At 47.5% G+C, this 14,341-nt stretch overlaps 1 protein-coding gene across 1 annotated transcript; it reads left to right on the top strand.

Annotated features, from left to right (window-relative positions):
* Window positions 1-6,859: 6,859 nt before the first annotated feature.
* On the top strand, window positions 6,860-14,008 carry DYNLL2 (dynein light chain LC8-type 2). Its single transcript, XM_006076238.4, has 3 exons — window positions 6,860-7,000; window positions 9,772-9,910; window positions 11,973-14,008. Exons 2-3 carry the CDS (start codon window positions 9,779-9,781, stop codon window positions 12,108-12,110), a joined length of 270 nt encoding a protein of 89 aa, XP_006076300.1. The 5' UTR covers window positions 6,860-7,000; window positions 9,772-9,778; the 3' UTR covers window positions 12,111-14,008.
* Window positions 14,009-14,341: the final 333 nt, after the last annotated feature.

The following is a 14,341-nucleotide window of genomic DNA, read 5'->3' as shown; positions in this document are numbered from 1 at the left end:
GCTCTTTTATTTATGGTCAACTGATCTTTGACCATTTAGTGATGAAAGAATAGTCTCTTCCATTAAAGATATGGGACAATTAGATAGCCACATGCAAAACAATGTAGTTAGACCCTATGTCACACGATATAGAAAAATTAACTCAAAATGGATCATTCTAAAACTCTTAGAAGGAAACACAGGACACATCTTTGTGATCTTGGGTTAGGCAGTGATTTCTTGGGTGTGACATTGCGAGCACAAGGGACAAAAGTAAAAATAGGTAAACTGGTCTTCATCAAAATTAAAAACAATATAGCTTCAAAGGTCACTATCAAGAAAGTGAAAATACAATTCAGAGAATGGGAGAAAATATTTGTGAACCATGTCTCTCTGTAAGATGAGAACTCCTGCAACTCAACAATAAAAAAAATTTTTTTTAAATGAGCAAAGGATCTGAATAGACATTTCTCCAAAGAAAATACACATTGCAAATAAACACATGACAAGATGCTCAACATCTATTCAAGGAAATACAAATGAAAAACCACAATGATACCACTTCACACACACTAGGCCAGCTGTAATAAAAAAGATAATAAAAGGTGTTGGTGAAGATGTAGAGAAATCACAATTCTTCACACAATGCTTGTAAGGGATATAAAATGGTGCAGCTTTAAAAAATAGTACGACCATTTCTCAAAAAGTGAAGTATAGAGAGTTGCCACGTGTGCTGTGTGCTAAGATGCTTCAGTTGTGTCTGACTCTTTGTGATCCTAAGGGCTGTAGCCCACCATGTAGTCTCCTCCATCCACGGGCTTCTCCAGCAAGAATACTGGGATGAGTTGCTGTGGTCTCCTTCAGGGTATCTCCTGACCCAGGTATTCAATCCACTCTCTTACGTGTCTTGTATTGGTAGATGGGTTGTGCCACCTGGGAAGCCCCATAAAACCCAGCTATTCTACACTTAGGTGTATATCCAAGAGAATTGAAAATATATACCAATACAAAACTTATACATGAATGTTTACAGAGGCATTATTGATAGCAGCTAAAAAGTGGAAAATAACTCAACCTATGAATGGATAAACAAAATATAGTATGCTCATACAATGAGGTTTTAACCAGCCATAAAAAGAATGAAGTAGAGTCATGCTATACCATGGATGTATCTTGAAAACTCTATACAAAGTGAAATAAGACAGTTACAAAAGGTCATAACCATGTACTTTGTGATTCTGTTTATATGAAACGTCATTATTAAAAGTTTATATGAAATGTCCAGGCAAATCCATAGAGATGGAAAGTAAATTAGTAGGGATTGGGAGAAAAAGGAGGCAGGATTGTCAATGAGTATGGGGTTTCTCTTTGGGGTGGTGAAAATTCTCTAAAATTAGATGGTGGCAATGGTTGCATAGCTCTATGAATAAAATAAAACCCACCAAATTGTGCAAATTTAAAAGGTGAATTTTATGGTATATGAACTATAAAATATGTTTGTGTATACACACACACACACACATATATATACATATACATTACTGTGTTGAAATGTAAGGTACGCCTCCATTTCCTGGTGAGAGGGTTTAATTTTTTTCCAACTGGAATATGCCATAATATGCCTGACAAGACAAGATTTTCTTCTTCAAAACTGTCCTCAGAAAGGAAGGCAAAGTTGTACAGGTCTCATGTTTTAGAGCTCCTCTCACCATTTCCCACCTCACTCTAAGGGATTTAGGGTGAGAAAGCACAATGTATGTTTTTGTAACAGTGGGGATGAGGATCCCCCTCATAAATTATGTTGGTTCCCATTCTTTTTTAAAAATTCATTTAATTAAAAATTAAAAAAAAAATTGGCTGTACAGGATCTCTGTTGCGGTATGGCATGTGGGATTTTAGTTCCCCAGCCAGGGACTGAACTGGTGTCCCCTGCATTGGAAGGCAGATTCTTAACCACTGGATCACCAGGGAAGTCCTCCCTAGCTCCCACTCTTGAGGCTCTTTGTGGTTTCTGCTCACCCAGTACCCACTCTCTTGGCTCTTGTAAATGCATGTAGATTTTCCTCTCAGCTATCCCCCCATCCATCTCAGAAGGTCTGTCAGGCTGCTGTTTATGTCCATGGTCAACAGGTGGATTTATGACTCAATCTACCCAATCAGATGCCCTTCTTTGGGAATTTGGATCAAGAGTGGAGTGACTCAAAGAAAAACCCGGTGATTTGCAACAACTGGTCTGCCCTGAGGAGACAGTTCCATGGCTCCAGGTCCCTAGAGTCAGGGGAGGTATTCAGGTCCTGCTATTTTCTTCAGGTGTTTCTTGTACCCAAGAACCCTAACTTGGCCTTTTGGATATTCAATAGCTGACACATTCCATACCATTGTCTTAGTTCTTCCACAGCAGGGGCAGGATTCCTTAGGACTGTCCAGACAATGAAGGAAAAATTGGTGGTTTCCTTATGATTTAGTGATTTCCTAAATCATAAGGAAACCATTACTTCCATTGGAGCATCTTTTTCTTGGTTCCTTCTTGGTGACCATCTGCTTTAATATTTTAATTGAAGCTCTAAACATTAATTGACTCTTAGCTATATTAAGTTGCTTTGTTAGTTGAGGGAATAAAAAGCAAACAAAATCATATCCCACCTTTGGTGGGTGGTGTGAATGTAGAGAAATGCTCTTTGAATTCAGACTACATGGATAGACAGAAAGAATAGGAAAGAAGCATTTAAACTTAACCTGAGGTAGAGGCTCTTAGCCTGAGAAATTTCTTCCATCCACAGGGAAGATGCCCCCTGGGATAGGGCATTGAAACAAAAGAGAATCAGACTTTGGGGCTGACAGGGACCTTACAGAAATGACCTGACTAGAGCCAAGTTGGGCTTAAGACTTTGTCTTTGACTCCTAGTCCAGTGTTCACCTCTTCAGTTCCCAGTCATGTGGCTGACTTTGGCTGGCTCCTCTAAGTTTCAGGGGACTGGGGAGGAGGAGGGGCAATATTTGGGACTTGGCAAATGGTTGCCTAGGGAAGTATGTCTTGCAAGGCCACCCAAGAAACCAGCAAATTCCAGTAGTTCTAGTTGGATTGTTTTCCTTAGGTTTTCCCAGTAGGGACTTGGCAGAAGGAACTGGGACCAGACTTTGCACGGCAATATGGTATGTGTTTTTGTTCCCACCCTTCTTCTCCATCCTCCTGGAGTCCTTGAAGCAAGTCAATAGCAAAAGGGCTTGGTGAAATGACCTCTGTCACTGCCATGGTCTCTTCCCTGTAGGTGACCCAGTCAGCTGGAGTGAGAGAGCCTTGATGGTCTTTACCTTACAGTATAAGGATATCATGCAAATAACCAGAGAATGTGAGAAGGAAATCAATTCAGAAACCAGGCTTGGAGTTTCCCCAGGGCTGACAATGACTTACCTTAGCTCGCAACTTGCACCGGGCAGTAAGGGCCCAGTGTAAATAGAATGCATTACTGGTTCTAAGGAAAGAGACAGAAGAGCCCAGACAAGGTTCTTTGGGTGGAGAAGAGATGAAATGTGCCCTTCCAAGCTGTACTTTTCAGTCATTAATGGGCATAATCAGTTTAACTAATACCTATACAGAGAATTTCCCGTGTAGGGGGAAATTCCCCTACATCTGGGTGTAGGGGAAGCCACAGGCAACAGCTGACAGTGTTACTAGAGCCTGAAGATGGAGATGGGAAGTGTGGGGAGATAAGGCAGAGAGGCTGGGGTTCGTTTGTTGGGGGTGGGGAACGAAGGGAGAGGAGAGGAAGTAAGGTATGGGAAAGAACAGGGTCTTTTTTTCTGAGCAGGGAAGAGGGAAGTACCTGGGAGATTCACATTTTAGATAGGTCACGGCCTCTGCCATGTGGATTTGGGGAGGAAGAGTCAAGAATGGGGGCAGGGAACCTACTGAAAGTGATGATGAGTGTCAGTTGCAGGGTGTACACAATGAGAATGAGGCACTCCTGATGAAAGGGACATGGACTGGAGAAATGGCCAGGAGGTGAGTGATGATGGAGATGGAGATGTGGGAGAGAAATCAGGTGGGCTTGCAGGTTTCTGAGGTAGTTGATAGGGCCAGGAACTGAGGGAAGAAACACAGGAAAGGGAAATACATCTGGAAGAGAGATGTTGATGATGGCTAACATTTATTAAATACTTATATGGACCAGGCATTGTGCCAAGAGTTTTTCATGCATCTTCTCATAACTCTATAAAGTAGGTATTATTCTTGATTATAGATGAGGAAAATGAAACTTTGAGATGTTAAATGGGTTGGGTAGATCTGCACAGCTGATTGTGTGGTGGAAAGAGTTTAAAATCCAGGCATTCTGGCTCCAGGGCCAATGCTCTTAATGACCAGGCAGGATATATGTGTATGCGACGAGTCCAAAGAGCCTGTGGGGCACCCACAGTGGAGGTCTGGAATTTAGGGAGGCCATCAAGACTTAGATCATGGTGTAAACTACTTAAGTTGACCACAGTCCCCTGGGGAATCCTTAAGTTAAAGAAGTAGCCAACGGGTAAGGGGCTCACAGATATGAGAAAAACATACGTCCCAGATGATCTTTAAATCTGAAGACATGGCTCTGCTATCCGGCAACAGAAAACTGGACAGTTATGAACCTGTAGTAGTATCAAATAGAAATGTCCACCAAGTTAAGCAGAAACATTAATTATAATAGTTACTATGCTGTATAGTAATTATCCTAAACAGTAAGCACTTTACATAAATAGTAGTAATTAGTATAGCAAAAGTTTCCAAAACTGTGTCCTGTGGAATAGTTCCTGGAGATGTTAATAAAAAATGTCTGGATAAAGAAGGTCTTTGGAGTCAGATAAGCTTAGGAAATGCTGGTATAATTGAAACAGGGCACCCAATGCCTAGTTTATAGTTTTATCTTTTCTCTGTCAGGATAGTGGAAAAGCTAAAAGTGTAGGCATTGGCAATAGGCAGCCTGGGGTTAAATACTGCCTCTGACCAGCTAGGTAATTTGGGGCAAGTTACTGAACTTCTCTGAGGTAATTTCCTCCTGACTATATATGCCCCACCCCCCATTCATTCACACTGAAGCTGACATCAGAATACCCTTGGTGTGAGGGGCTACCACAGGTCTTGGCTGTTTCTTTGAAATCTGATTGAGGTTGAAGATGATAGAGCAGGTTGCAAAAGCGGGAGTGAAAGGGGATTATTTTCCACGTTCCCCCTGACTCATAATGAACACTAAATTATCATGCGCCAATAAGTAGGCGAGGGCCAGAAAAAGTCCAACTTCCTGACCATGGTTTGGGGCAATGAAGGGAAACTGATAGGAATGAACGGAAGCTTCTTAATCACACTGTGTGGCCCAAATGCTTGGCTCCCAATAAAGACGCTCTGTTTTCCCTGATAGCTCAGCAGTAAAGAATCCACCTGGCAATGTAGTAGACTCGGTTCAATCCCTGGGTCAGGAAGATCCCCTGGAGAAGGAAATGGCAACTCACTGCAATATTCTTGCCTGGGAAATCCCACGGATAGAGGAACCTGACTGGCTACAGTCCATGGGGTTACAAGAGTCAGAAACCACTTACCGCCTAAATAACAACAAAAGACCCTCACCAACCCTTTAAGTAGACACTTCCTTTGTGAAGCAGGTGGACGGGAAAAGAGCAGCTGTTTCTCGCTCTCCTTTGGCGGTGGGCGGGTGGCCTGGAGGGGCACGCACTCTCCCAGTGTGCACAGGTATTTTGCACACCCACCCACAAACACCAGGGGGACTGCTGCCTACAAGCATCACTTTTCAGCCTAGAGGCCAGGTCCGGGCCTGAACCGTGGTGGTATGTCAAGGGCTTCCCCTTTCTCTGTTCCTTGTTTATAAGATGAGGAATATGGATAGGGTGAATTTTAAGAGTCCTGGCAGTCCTGATGTACTTTGCTTTGTACCTCTAGGAGGTTCTATTCACTCTCCCTCCGGTCCCATCTAACCAGATGGTTAGGGTGGACTGACCAAAAATGGCTTACTTTCATTATTTTCCATGGGCCTGTGTATCGAAGACAAACCTCCCCTCTCACAATTGTGCGTAGGGTCTGCCTCCGTTGCTTTCGAAGCTAAACAGCAGCTGGGGTCCCAGCTGGGAGCTTAGGTCCCGAGGCCTTAAGACTCGGGAACAAAGAGCAGGAGGGAAGGGGCCTTCCCAGAAAGTGCGGGGAGGGGAGCCCTGGGGCTGTTTATGGCTTTACCTCTCCGTAGTGCTGGCTGTCCTCTCCTTCCCACAGTTTTGGGAGGGGGAGGGAGGGAAGGAGTCCTGTTTTCGTTAAAGCTTAGGACTTCACCTCCTTCCCTTCCTCTTTCAAAGGTCAGGGTCTCTACCCCTTTCCCATCTGCTCCCAGCCTTTGAAATCTCCATCCCACTCCTTTCCTTTTATTCTTCTTAGGATTGGGGTCTTGACGCCCCTCCCTCTTTTTCCCTCACTTTGAACCTTGCCTCTTTATTCCTTTTTAGGCCTGGCCTCTCCAGCCCTGGGTAGAGGGGTCTGCATACTTCTTTTTTCTCTTCTGAAGGCCCCGTCTCCCTCCCCCAACTCTTTCCTGCTCCCCTTCCCCACCCCCTCCCTCCGCCCCGAGGCATTGTGGGAGGAAACAAGATGTGGGGCGAGAGCGGCGCGGGGAGAAGCCCGCAGTGCGGGGCCGGGCGGGCCCAGCCAATGGGGAGCGCGGACGGCGGCGCGCGCGGCGGGGGGGCGGGGGCGGGGCGCTATTTCAGTGGGGACCGCGCGTCGGCAGAGCAGCGGCAGAGCAGAGCGGAGCTGCGAGGCATCAGCGCGGAGCAGACGGGTCGGCGGGCGCGAGGCGGAGCGCGGGCGGCCAGGAAAGCTCTAGGGCGGACGGCGGCGGCGCGAGCGCTCGGTCCGGGCCTGCGGGAGCCGGAGACCGCGGCGGCGGCGGCTGCTGCCGGAGGCGAAGGGACACCGCCCTGCCCGCGCTCTGCCTCAGGCCATCGCTGCTTCCCCGGGGCCCCGCGAGAACTCGCCTCTGTGAAGGTGAGCGGTGGGTGGGGGCGCCCCGGGGCGGTGGCCCGACGCGCTAGGTTCGGCCGCGAGGCCCGGAGCAGGTCCGGCTTCGGCCTGACGCCCCCGGCGTCTCTCCGGCCCAGGGTTGCGCCACCCTGTACCTTCACGACCTCGGGGCGCGGCCGGGGCCACCGGCTGCCGATGTGCGGCCTCCAGCCCCCCGGGATCTTCCTGCGCGCACAGAGGCCCTGGTGTCGGGGCCGAGGGACATCGGCGGAGCGGGCTCGGGCGTGACGCGGCTCCTCCCGCCGCCACCCTCTGGGGCGTCCTTCCTGCAGCGAGGACGCCCCGTCACTCCGGCGCTGCTCCAGGCCGGGCGGGGGAGGGCGGCCGGCCGGCCGGGTGGAGGTGGCGGGGAGGATGCTTTCTCATCGCCCAGGTGCCGGCCTTCGGGACTGCAGCTCTCTGGAGAAGGGGGTAGTGGAGGGAGACGGCCCCTTGGGGTTCCGAAGGGAGGAAATACAAGCGTTGTGCGTGTTGGGGGCTGGGGAGGGCGGGTCGTGTCGTTCGAAAGCTTGGCCTTTTTGTCGCAAGGCTGGTAATAGAGGAGGGGGAGCTGTCCTGGAGTGCCCTCTGCTTTTCAGGGGAGCCTCTGCGTCGTGACTGAGGCAGCTGGCCTGGGGCCCTCTGGTCATCCTTCAGTCTGGAGGCCCAGGTCCCTAGCATTTTTTTTTTCTCCCAGGGGGAGGGGCTACGTTGGCCCCTCCCTTCCCTTTTTCTCCCTGGCACCTTGGACAGGGGAGGCTGGGGCTAGGCCTCACCTCTCTGACGCCTGGGGGGCCAGGGGTGAAGAATCGTGGCATTCTAGTCACAAGACCAACATTATGTAACTGCAGGCTCTCCTGGAGGGTAAGGTATGCTTTTAATCACTGTGACAAAGTTGTTCCTTTGGACTTTTGAGGATGAGGCAGTGGAGCAGGTTAGCTTGCTGGGAAAAGGGATGCTGATTTCATACTTTAACCGGGCCGCACTCCCACCCTTGAATCTGTCAACAGTGCCCCCTTCTGAGTGGTAACCTGGGATAGGCCACCAGGTGACACTAGTTTTGGTCACACTTAGTGAGCCTTAGAATATTCTCTGTGTTGCTGTTGTACCTTTGCTCAAACCCATTGAAGGTGCCACATTTATTTCAACCATTGTTTTTTTAAAAAGGATGCTGATTTGCCTCAGGTCATAATGGCTAGGGCTAGAACTGGATTCTCCTGACCTCTTCAGCCCCAGGTGGTACTCACAGACTCCTCTTGAGGCTCTTGACTTTTTTCTCTCAGGAGTGTGGGAGCAGAGGGCGCTGGGGCACTAACCCATTGCTCTGCCACTTCTTGCTGAAGTGGAACCAGCCCTACTTAATTTGCCAGTGCGAGACAGAGGTACCCTGCATGCACTAAAGGGCTGCCTGGTTAGCAGCTGGCATGTATGCATCCTTTGCATCTGGTGCGGGCTGAAGTAGTCATGAATTCTGCTTCCCTTTCCCATCCAACCCACAGGTTAGTGTGGACTCAGATCAAGGTGTCCTGGAATGATACCAGGGATCTCTCCTTGAGCAGACAGGTTCCTGTGTAGCTTTGTATCAGATAGGGCTGAAACAGCAGCATCTTTTGCCCACTGGGCTGATCGCAGAGTGGTGCTTTGGGGAATAGTACCTGGGAGGTGGGATATAGATTTTTGCTGCAGGGACTGTGGTCAAGGACAGAGGACAGGATTTTGCAGCTCATCTCTGTTCCTGCAAAGCACCTCACATGCCATAGACTGCTAGGCAGGCCCTTGCCAGCCCACTTGGAATTCCTGTTTTCCTAAGGAGGGAACATGCAAGGTCTGCCCTGGAACTTTGATTGCTATAGGGTGAATGCAGTGGCTTAGATGGCAGGGTTATGAAGCAGTGCAGTAAAAATAATAATTCTTTACCTTTGTCTCTGTCACCATTGCGCATTGGTAGCCTAGGACTTAGTAGTCTTCTATTTTAAGGGCTAGATAATAAATATTTTAGGCATTACAAGTCATATCATCTCTTGGAACTGCTCAACTCTGCCATTGTTCTGCCATTGTAGGGTGTTTCTATAAAGCTATGTAAAGCAGGTGGTGGGCTGAATCTGGTTAATGGGACAGACCACTGTGTAGACTGCCCTTGTTTGCACTGTTCTCATATAACCTCATTTTAATTCTTATAGCAACTCCTGATAGAGAGCTATCCTCATTGCTAAAATGGAAGTAATCAAATGCAGAAAGGCTGAGTGACTTGTTCAAGGACCAGACCTAATTCATCTTCCTACTGTGATGCCAATGATATAATAATGGTCATTGAATCAGGGCTTACTATGTTCAGGTGTTATATCACCTGGTTTGCCCTCAGGTTAACTCAGGTCCCCATTTTAAGATGATAAACAGAGCACAAAGGTTAAGTAACTTGCCCAAGGATACAACTGGTAGCTGGTATATTGTAGTATTTTGGCTGTTGATGCTGTTCAGAATACTAGAAATAGATAAGTTTAGAGTTGGAAAAGCCTCATTTTACATACAAAAACTGACGATTTATGTCTTTTTAACTATTTATCTTGTATTTCCCAGACTTGGCAACCTCATCTCTGCTAAAATCTTAGGATGTCCCTCTTATAATGCTTCATGTCATGTTTTCTGTTGCCCTTACCTTTTGTGCTGGTTTCTTCCGCTGAGGCCCCACGCCCAGCTGTTCCTGTTCATTGCCCGGAGCACGGGGTTGCAGCCTCACCTCTCTGCTTCTTCTGCAGTGTCACCATGTCTGACCGGAAGGCAGTGATCAAGAATGCAGACATGTCTGAGGACATGCAACAAGATGCCGTTGACTGTGCCACACAGGCTATGGAGAAGTACAACATAGAGAAGGACATTGCTGCCTATATCAAGAAGGTGTGCTGGGAGAACTGTGGCTGGTGGTCGGGGTAGGGATGGATAGCTCACCTATGCCCCAAGGAGGGCTGGAGCTGGGGACATAGGAAAGTAGGTGTAGTCCATGCAGACGGAACCCTGGGAACTTGCAAAGCAGGTAAATTGGGGAGTGAATCTTATTTACTAGAGCATTCACCTTAAGAGTTCTTAATAGGAACTGTGCTGGGGTGTGGGTGTGTTTACAGATAATTATGTGACTGCAGAACAACAGGGTGTGAAACTTCAGGATTAAATATAACTGTCCCAATTCAGAACTATTCAAAATGAAGATCAGGGATGTTTGAATGGATAAGATAAGATCATAAATTTTAGGGGAGCTGCATCATTTAAAGTGGGATAGCCCTATAGTCTCATTATGTAGGAGATTTCCTTTTCTTCTCTTTAAAAGGACCCCTGGTGGTCCACTGGTTAGGACTCAGTGCAGTCACTGCTGTGGCCTGGGTTCAATCCCTGGTCAAGGAACTAAGATCCCACAAGTTGACTTGTGCGCCCCTGCCCCGCATAAAAAAATGGACTCATGTACTAATTACCTTCTCCCTACCTTCTTAAGGAAAGAGTGTGCTTGAATATATATATATATATATATATTTTTTTTTTTTTTTTTTTTTTAATAGATGAGCACTATTGGGGCCGTAGATTTAATCCCTGAAAAATTTCTGAATGAAAGGGTGAATAGATATAGTTAACATATATGTAGCGAGGAAGCAGCTCAGCTAGAGGTGAGAGGTGGTACTCAGGGTCCCTAATTTCCAGTCAGGGTCCACGTACATTGGTGGCATAGTCCCAGTGTGATATTCTCAGCTCTAGTATCCCAAGGATGCCTAAGAGCCATGGCATTATGGTCCATACAGGTGGTATAGTGTCCTTGGGTTTAACAGAGCTCTTTGCTGTCCATGTGTGGTATGAGAAGTGGAAACTGGAGTCCTGAGAGACTTTTTCTGTATGTGTAGCCAAGGGATGCAGAGCCAGCAAGGCTGCTAGGGGTGCTGGTTCCTTGTTGAGTGATGCCTTTTCTGTTCTTCTCAGGGAGAAAGTGTAGAATCATGGTCTCTGGGGAGAATCCTTAGATTATATTGCGTCCTGCTTTGTTGTTTTGCTTATGGGGAAGCAACTATGGGTCTCCTATGTTACACAGTCTTCAGTCAGGAATAAAGCTCTGTGTGGTGATCCATGCCCTATCCACTGTTTGCCAATACCTTTTGGAGTCATGTGGTATGGGGGCTGTGAGAAAACTAAACAAGTTGTTGGTTGAGTTCCTGGCAGACAGAGCTCCAGGGTTGGCAGCACTGCTGAGCCTGTGGTGGAGGGCTGGCTGTTCTCCTTTCACAGTCATGGCAGGATGCATCTAGAACTGAGCCATCTGATTTCTGCTGGGTTCACAGGGTAGCAGGGCCTGTCTGATTAGGTCCTGAGGATTTCCTCGCTGGCTTTTGATGTTGAACTTAGATCCCTGGGAGAAGTGAGGGAATTGCCTCGATCTCATGACTGAGGCCCTTATCCGTGCTTACAGCCCACATAGTGCCTGGCACACTGGAGTGCCTTTAAAGTTGGCTTAGACAGAATTGCTTCCTGTTCGGTCCCCATTTTGCTCTAGTGTCTTGGTTTTTGGCATTTGGAAATGCTAGTTTAGTAGTGTGAAATGTGAGTGGCAAGTCAGAGAGACTTGCTTTTCTCTTTTACTCAATGCTGTGTGACATCACTGGAGTGTTTCTTAATTCTGTTGGTTTTTCTGATTCCCTTGCTGAAGAATCGCGGGGTGGGCTTTTGAGTAGGGTAGCTAGAAAGACGAGATGTTAGGGGTGTAAAGTTCTAGAGAGAAATAATGGAGCCTTTGTGGTATTATATTATTAATGAAGGAGTGTTCTAGCCAACCTTAGAACCTGAGCTCCTGAAGTTCAAAGAACTGAGGCCATAGACTGGGGATGGGGTGGGGATGACAGCTAAACCAATCAGACTCTTATTCTGATTTCTCATCCTCCAGCTGTCCTAATCACCTTTCTTCTCCTTTTTATTCTTCTTTTAGGAATTTGACAAGAAATATAACCCTACCTGGCACTGTATCGTGGGCCGAAATTTTGGCAGCTACGTTACACATGAGACAAAGCACTTCATCTATTTTTACTTGGGTCAAGTTGCAATCCTCCTCTTCAAGTCAGGCTAGGTGGCCACAGTGAAGGTGTCAGTGGCGGCGGCAGCAATGGCAAGCAGGCAGCGTTGCTGGGACTGTTTTGCACTGGGGCCAGCATCAGGATGTCCTCTCCAATGGCTGTGCTACTGCATGGACTGTATACTCGATTTCATGTGTATGTCGCAGTAAACAAAACCAAACTTCTTTCTGTTTAGTTGCCTGGGGAAGAAGGCTGCTTTATGTTTATTTTTCAAGACTTAAATTTTTTTTTTTTTTTTTCGGTTGTATTGCACTAGGAAATCTCTCCCAGTCCTCCCTTTTCTCTTTCTCTCCCTATACAAATAAAAAGCCCTCAAAAAGCCTGTAAGACTAGGAGGGCTGGGGAAAAGAAATAGGTTTCTGGAGGTGGAACTAAAACTGCAGCTGCCTCTTCATGGTGGTGGATGCTGCTTTAGGAGGGCCAGGAAGGCTGCGGGAGGGACAGTGTTGGGATTGACAAGGAGAGAGGGATAGGACGGAGGGTAGGGGGATTGATCTAGTACCAGGGAGAATATTCCACTGAACTGTGATTCCACGGCTTGGGGCAGGGAGTGGGGCTGGATTCTTTAAGGGGCCCTGAGACGTGTTTGTCTGTGGTGTGTGGGAGTGGGGAGCAGACTTGTCTTGCTGTCTTTGTCAGAAGAGTTTGTAAGTAAGGGCTGTGTCTTTGTGGATTACCTTCTTTTATTCTTCCAGCCAGAGCTCATGCTTGGAGGATGTTGAGGGTAGGATTAGCTCGATTTTTTTTTGTTTGTTTTCATTCTTCCCTCCTGTCTGCTCCCTGCTTAGCCCTTGGTTTTCTCATTCCTCTGGAGTTCTCTTAGAGCAGCCCCTGTTAGTTGGCTGGCAAGGGAATTTCTGATGACTAGTTCTTAGTTAGGTCTTAGCAATCAAACCAAATCAATGTTTCCCTTGATTTTCCTCTGTGTATATGTGTGTGAATGTGTGTGTGTATCTTGGTTTGGGGTAGAGGGGAGGGAGGGGCAGGACTGTGGAATCTCTCCGGTATATGGGTAGATAAGTGGACCTATGTTAATCTCTGGGGCATCTGTTTTGGGGGTGAGTATGGGTATCACCCCCCTCAGCCATCTGGCCTAGACACTGCTTGCCCTATGGCCATCTGCTCCCAGGTGGGCTTTAGGAGGATAGCCCAGGATGAGGTGGCCATGCTACCATCCATTCTGGAGCCTAGTCTCAGTGGTGAGGGAAAGTGACTTTGTGAATGGTGGCAGCCTCTTGTGGGAGGCAGGATGGAAGTGATAAAGGGCTGTTGAGGGGCTTTGGGGGAACTTCAGAGGAGGTCAGTCTTGCAGTGGTGAAGCCAGGAATTTGGGGATGGAGCAGGGTCACTAGTGGTAGGAGATTCCAAGGGGAGTGCTAGGGAAATCTTATCTGTGGATCAAAAGGGATGGGGTGGGGGATGGGGTGGGGGGAAGTCATTGCTGATTGAGCTTTTGATTCTTATAAATTGCATTGAAAACTCTCATGTGTAGGGTTGATGCTGTGGGGGGTTTGGGATCCAGCTCATTCTCTTTTTCTTCCAAGTCCATCCTTGGGGTTGGCGGGGAGGCAGGAGAATGCCCCCTTCCCAAGCCTTTAGTGTGTACTGGGCTTTATTTTTGATGCTGACAGGGGAGGGTGGGGACTTGGATGGTGAGTGAGTTCCCCATATCAAACCGGTGGGCACAAAGCTGAGTGCTTGATTTTAGGTTTTATTTTTTTATGAATGTCTAGATCTGTTTCCCTCTGCCCTCCCAGACTTGTGTGGCCAGTTGGAAATGTCTAGTTTGTGTTCATCTCTCCCTCATTTCTGGAGCAGGGGCTGAGACCCCGCCACATCTCCTGTGCTCTGCATCCACGCCTCTTTTGGACATTAAAGGTCGATTGATGCACTTCTGAGCTGTTTGGGTTTCTTTGGGGGTAAAGGGGGGATGGCTTAGTTGGTGGCAGGGGTGCCACACATGGGTGGGGTGGGCATGTAGTATGGAGTGGAATGGGGCTAAAGAGATACTGATTGGTCTGAATCCGGTCTTAGTTGGAGGGCCAAGGCTTGGGGCCCTTAAGTGAAGGAAAATAACCAGCAGCACTCACCTACGAGATTTCTTGGGTCATTGGTGGAGATGGTTTGGTGAGCCACATTTTGATTCTTCTGTATGATAGATGTTGAAACTGGAAGACCGTGTTTCTTAGCTAAATCCTTCTCTAGCCACTCGGGAATGGAGAAG

Source organism: Bubalus bubalis, chromosome 3 (assembly GCF_019923935.1).
Source record: "Bubalus bubalis isolate 160015118507 breed Murrah chromosome 3, NDDB_SH_1, whole genome shotgun sequence".
Classification (NCBI taxonomy): domain Eukaryota; kingdom Metazoa; phylum Chordata; class Mammalia; order Artiodactyla; family Bovidae; genus Bubalus; species Bubalus bubalis.
This window is presented reverse-complemented; position numbering and strand designations above follow the sequence as displayed.

Bases quoted from the DNA above. Each gene is read 5' to 3' on its own strand.
- DYNLL2 (XM_006076238.4), top strand. From the start codon at position 9,779: ATGTCTGACCGGAAGGCAGTGATCAAGAATGCAGACATGTCTGAGGAC. The intron at 9,911-11,972 runs GTGTGCTGGGAG...TTCTTCTTTTAG, and splicing joins TTGCTGCCTATATCAAGAAG to GAATTTGACAAGAAATATAA.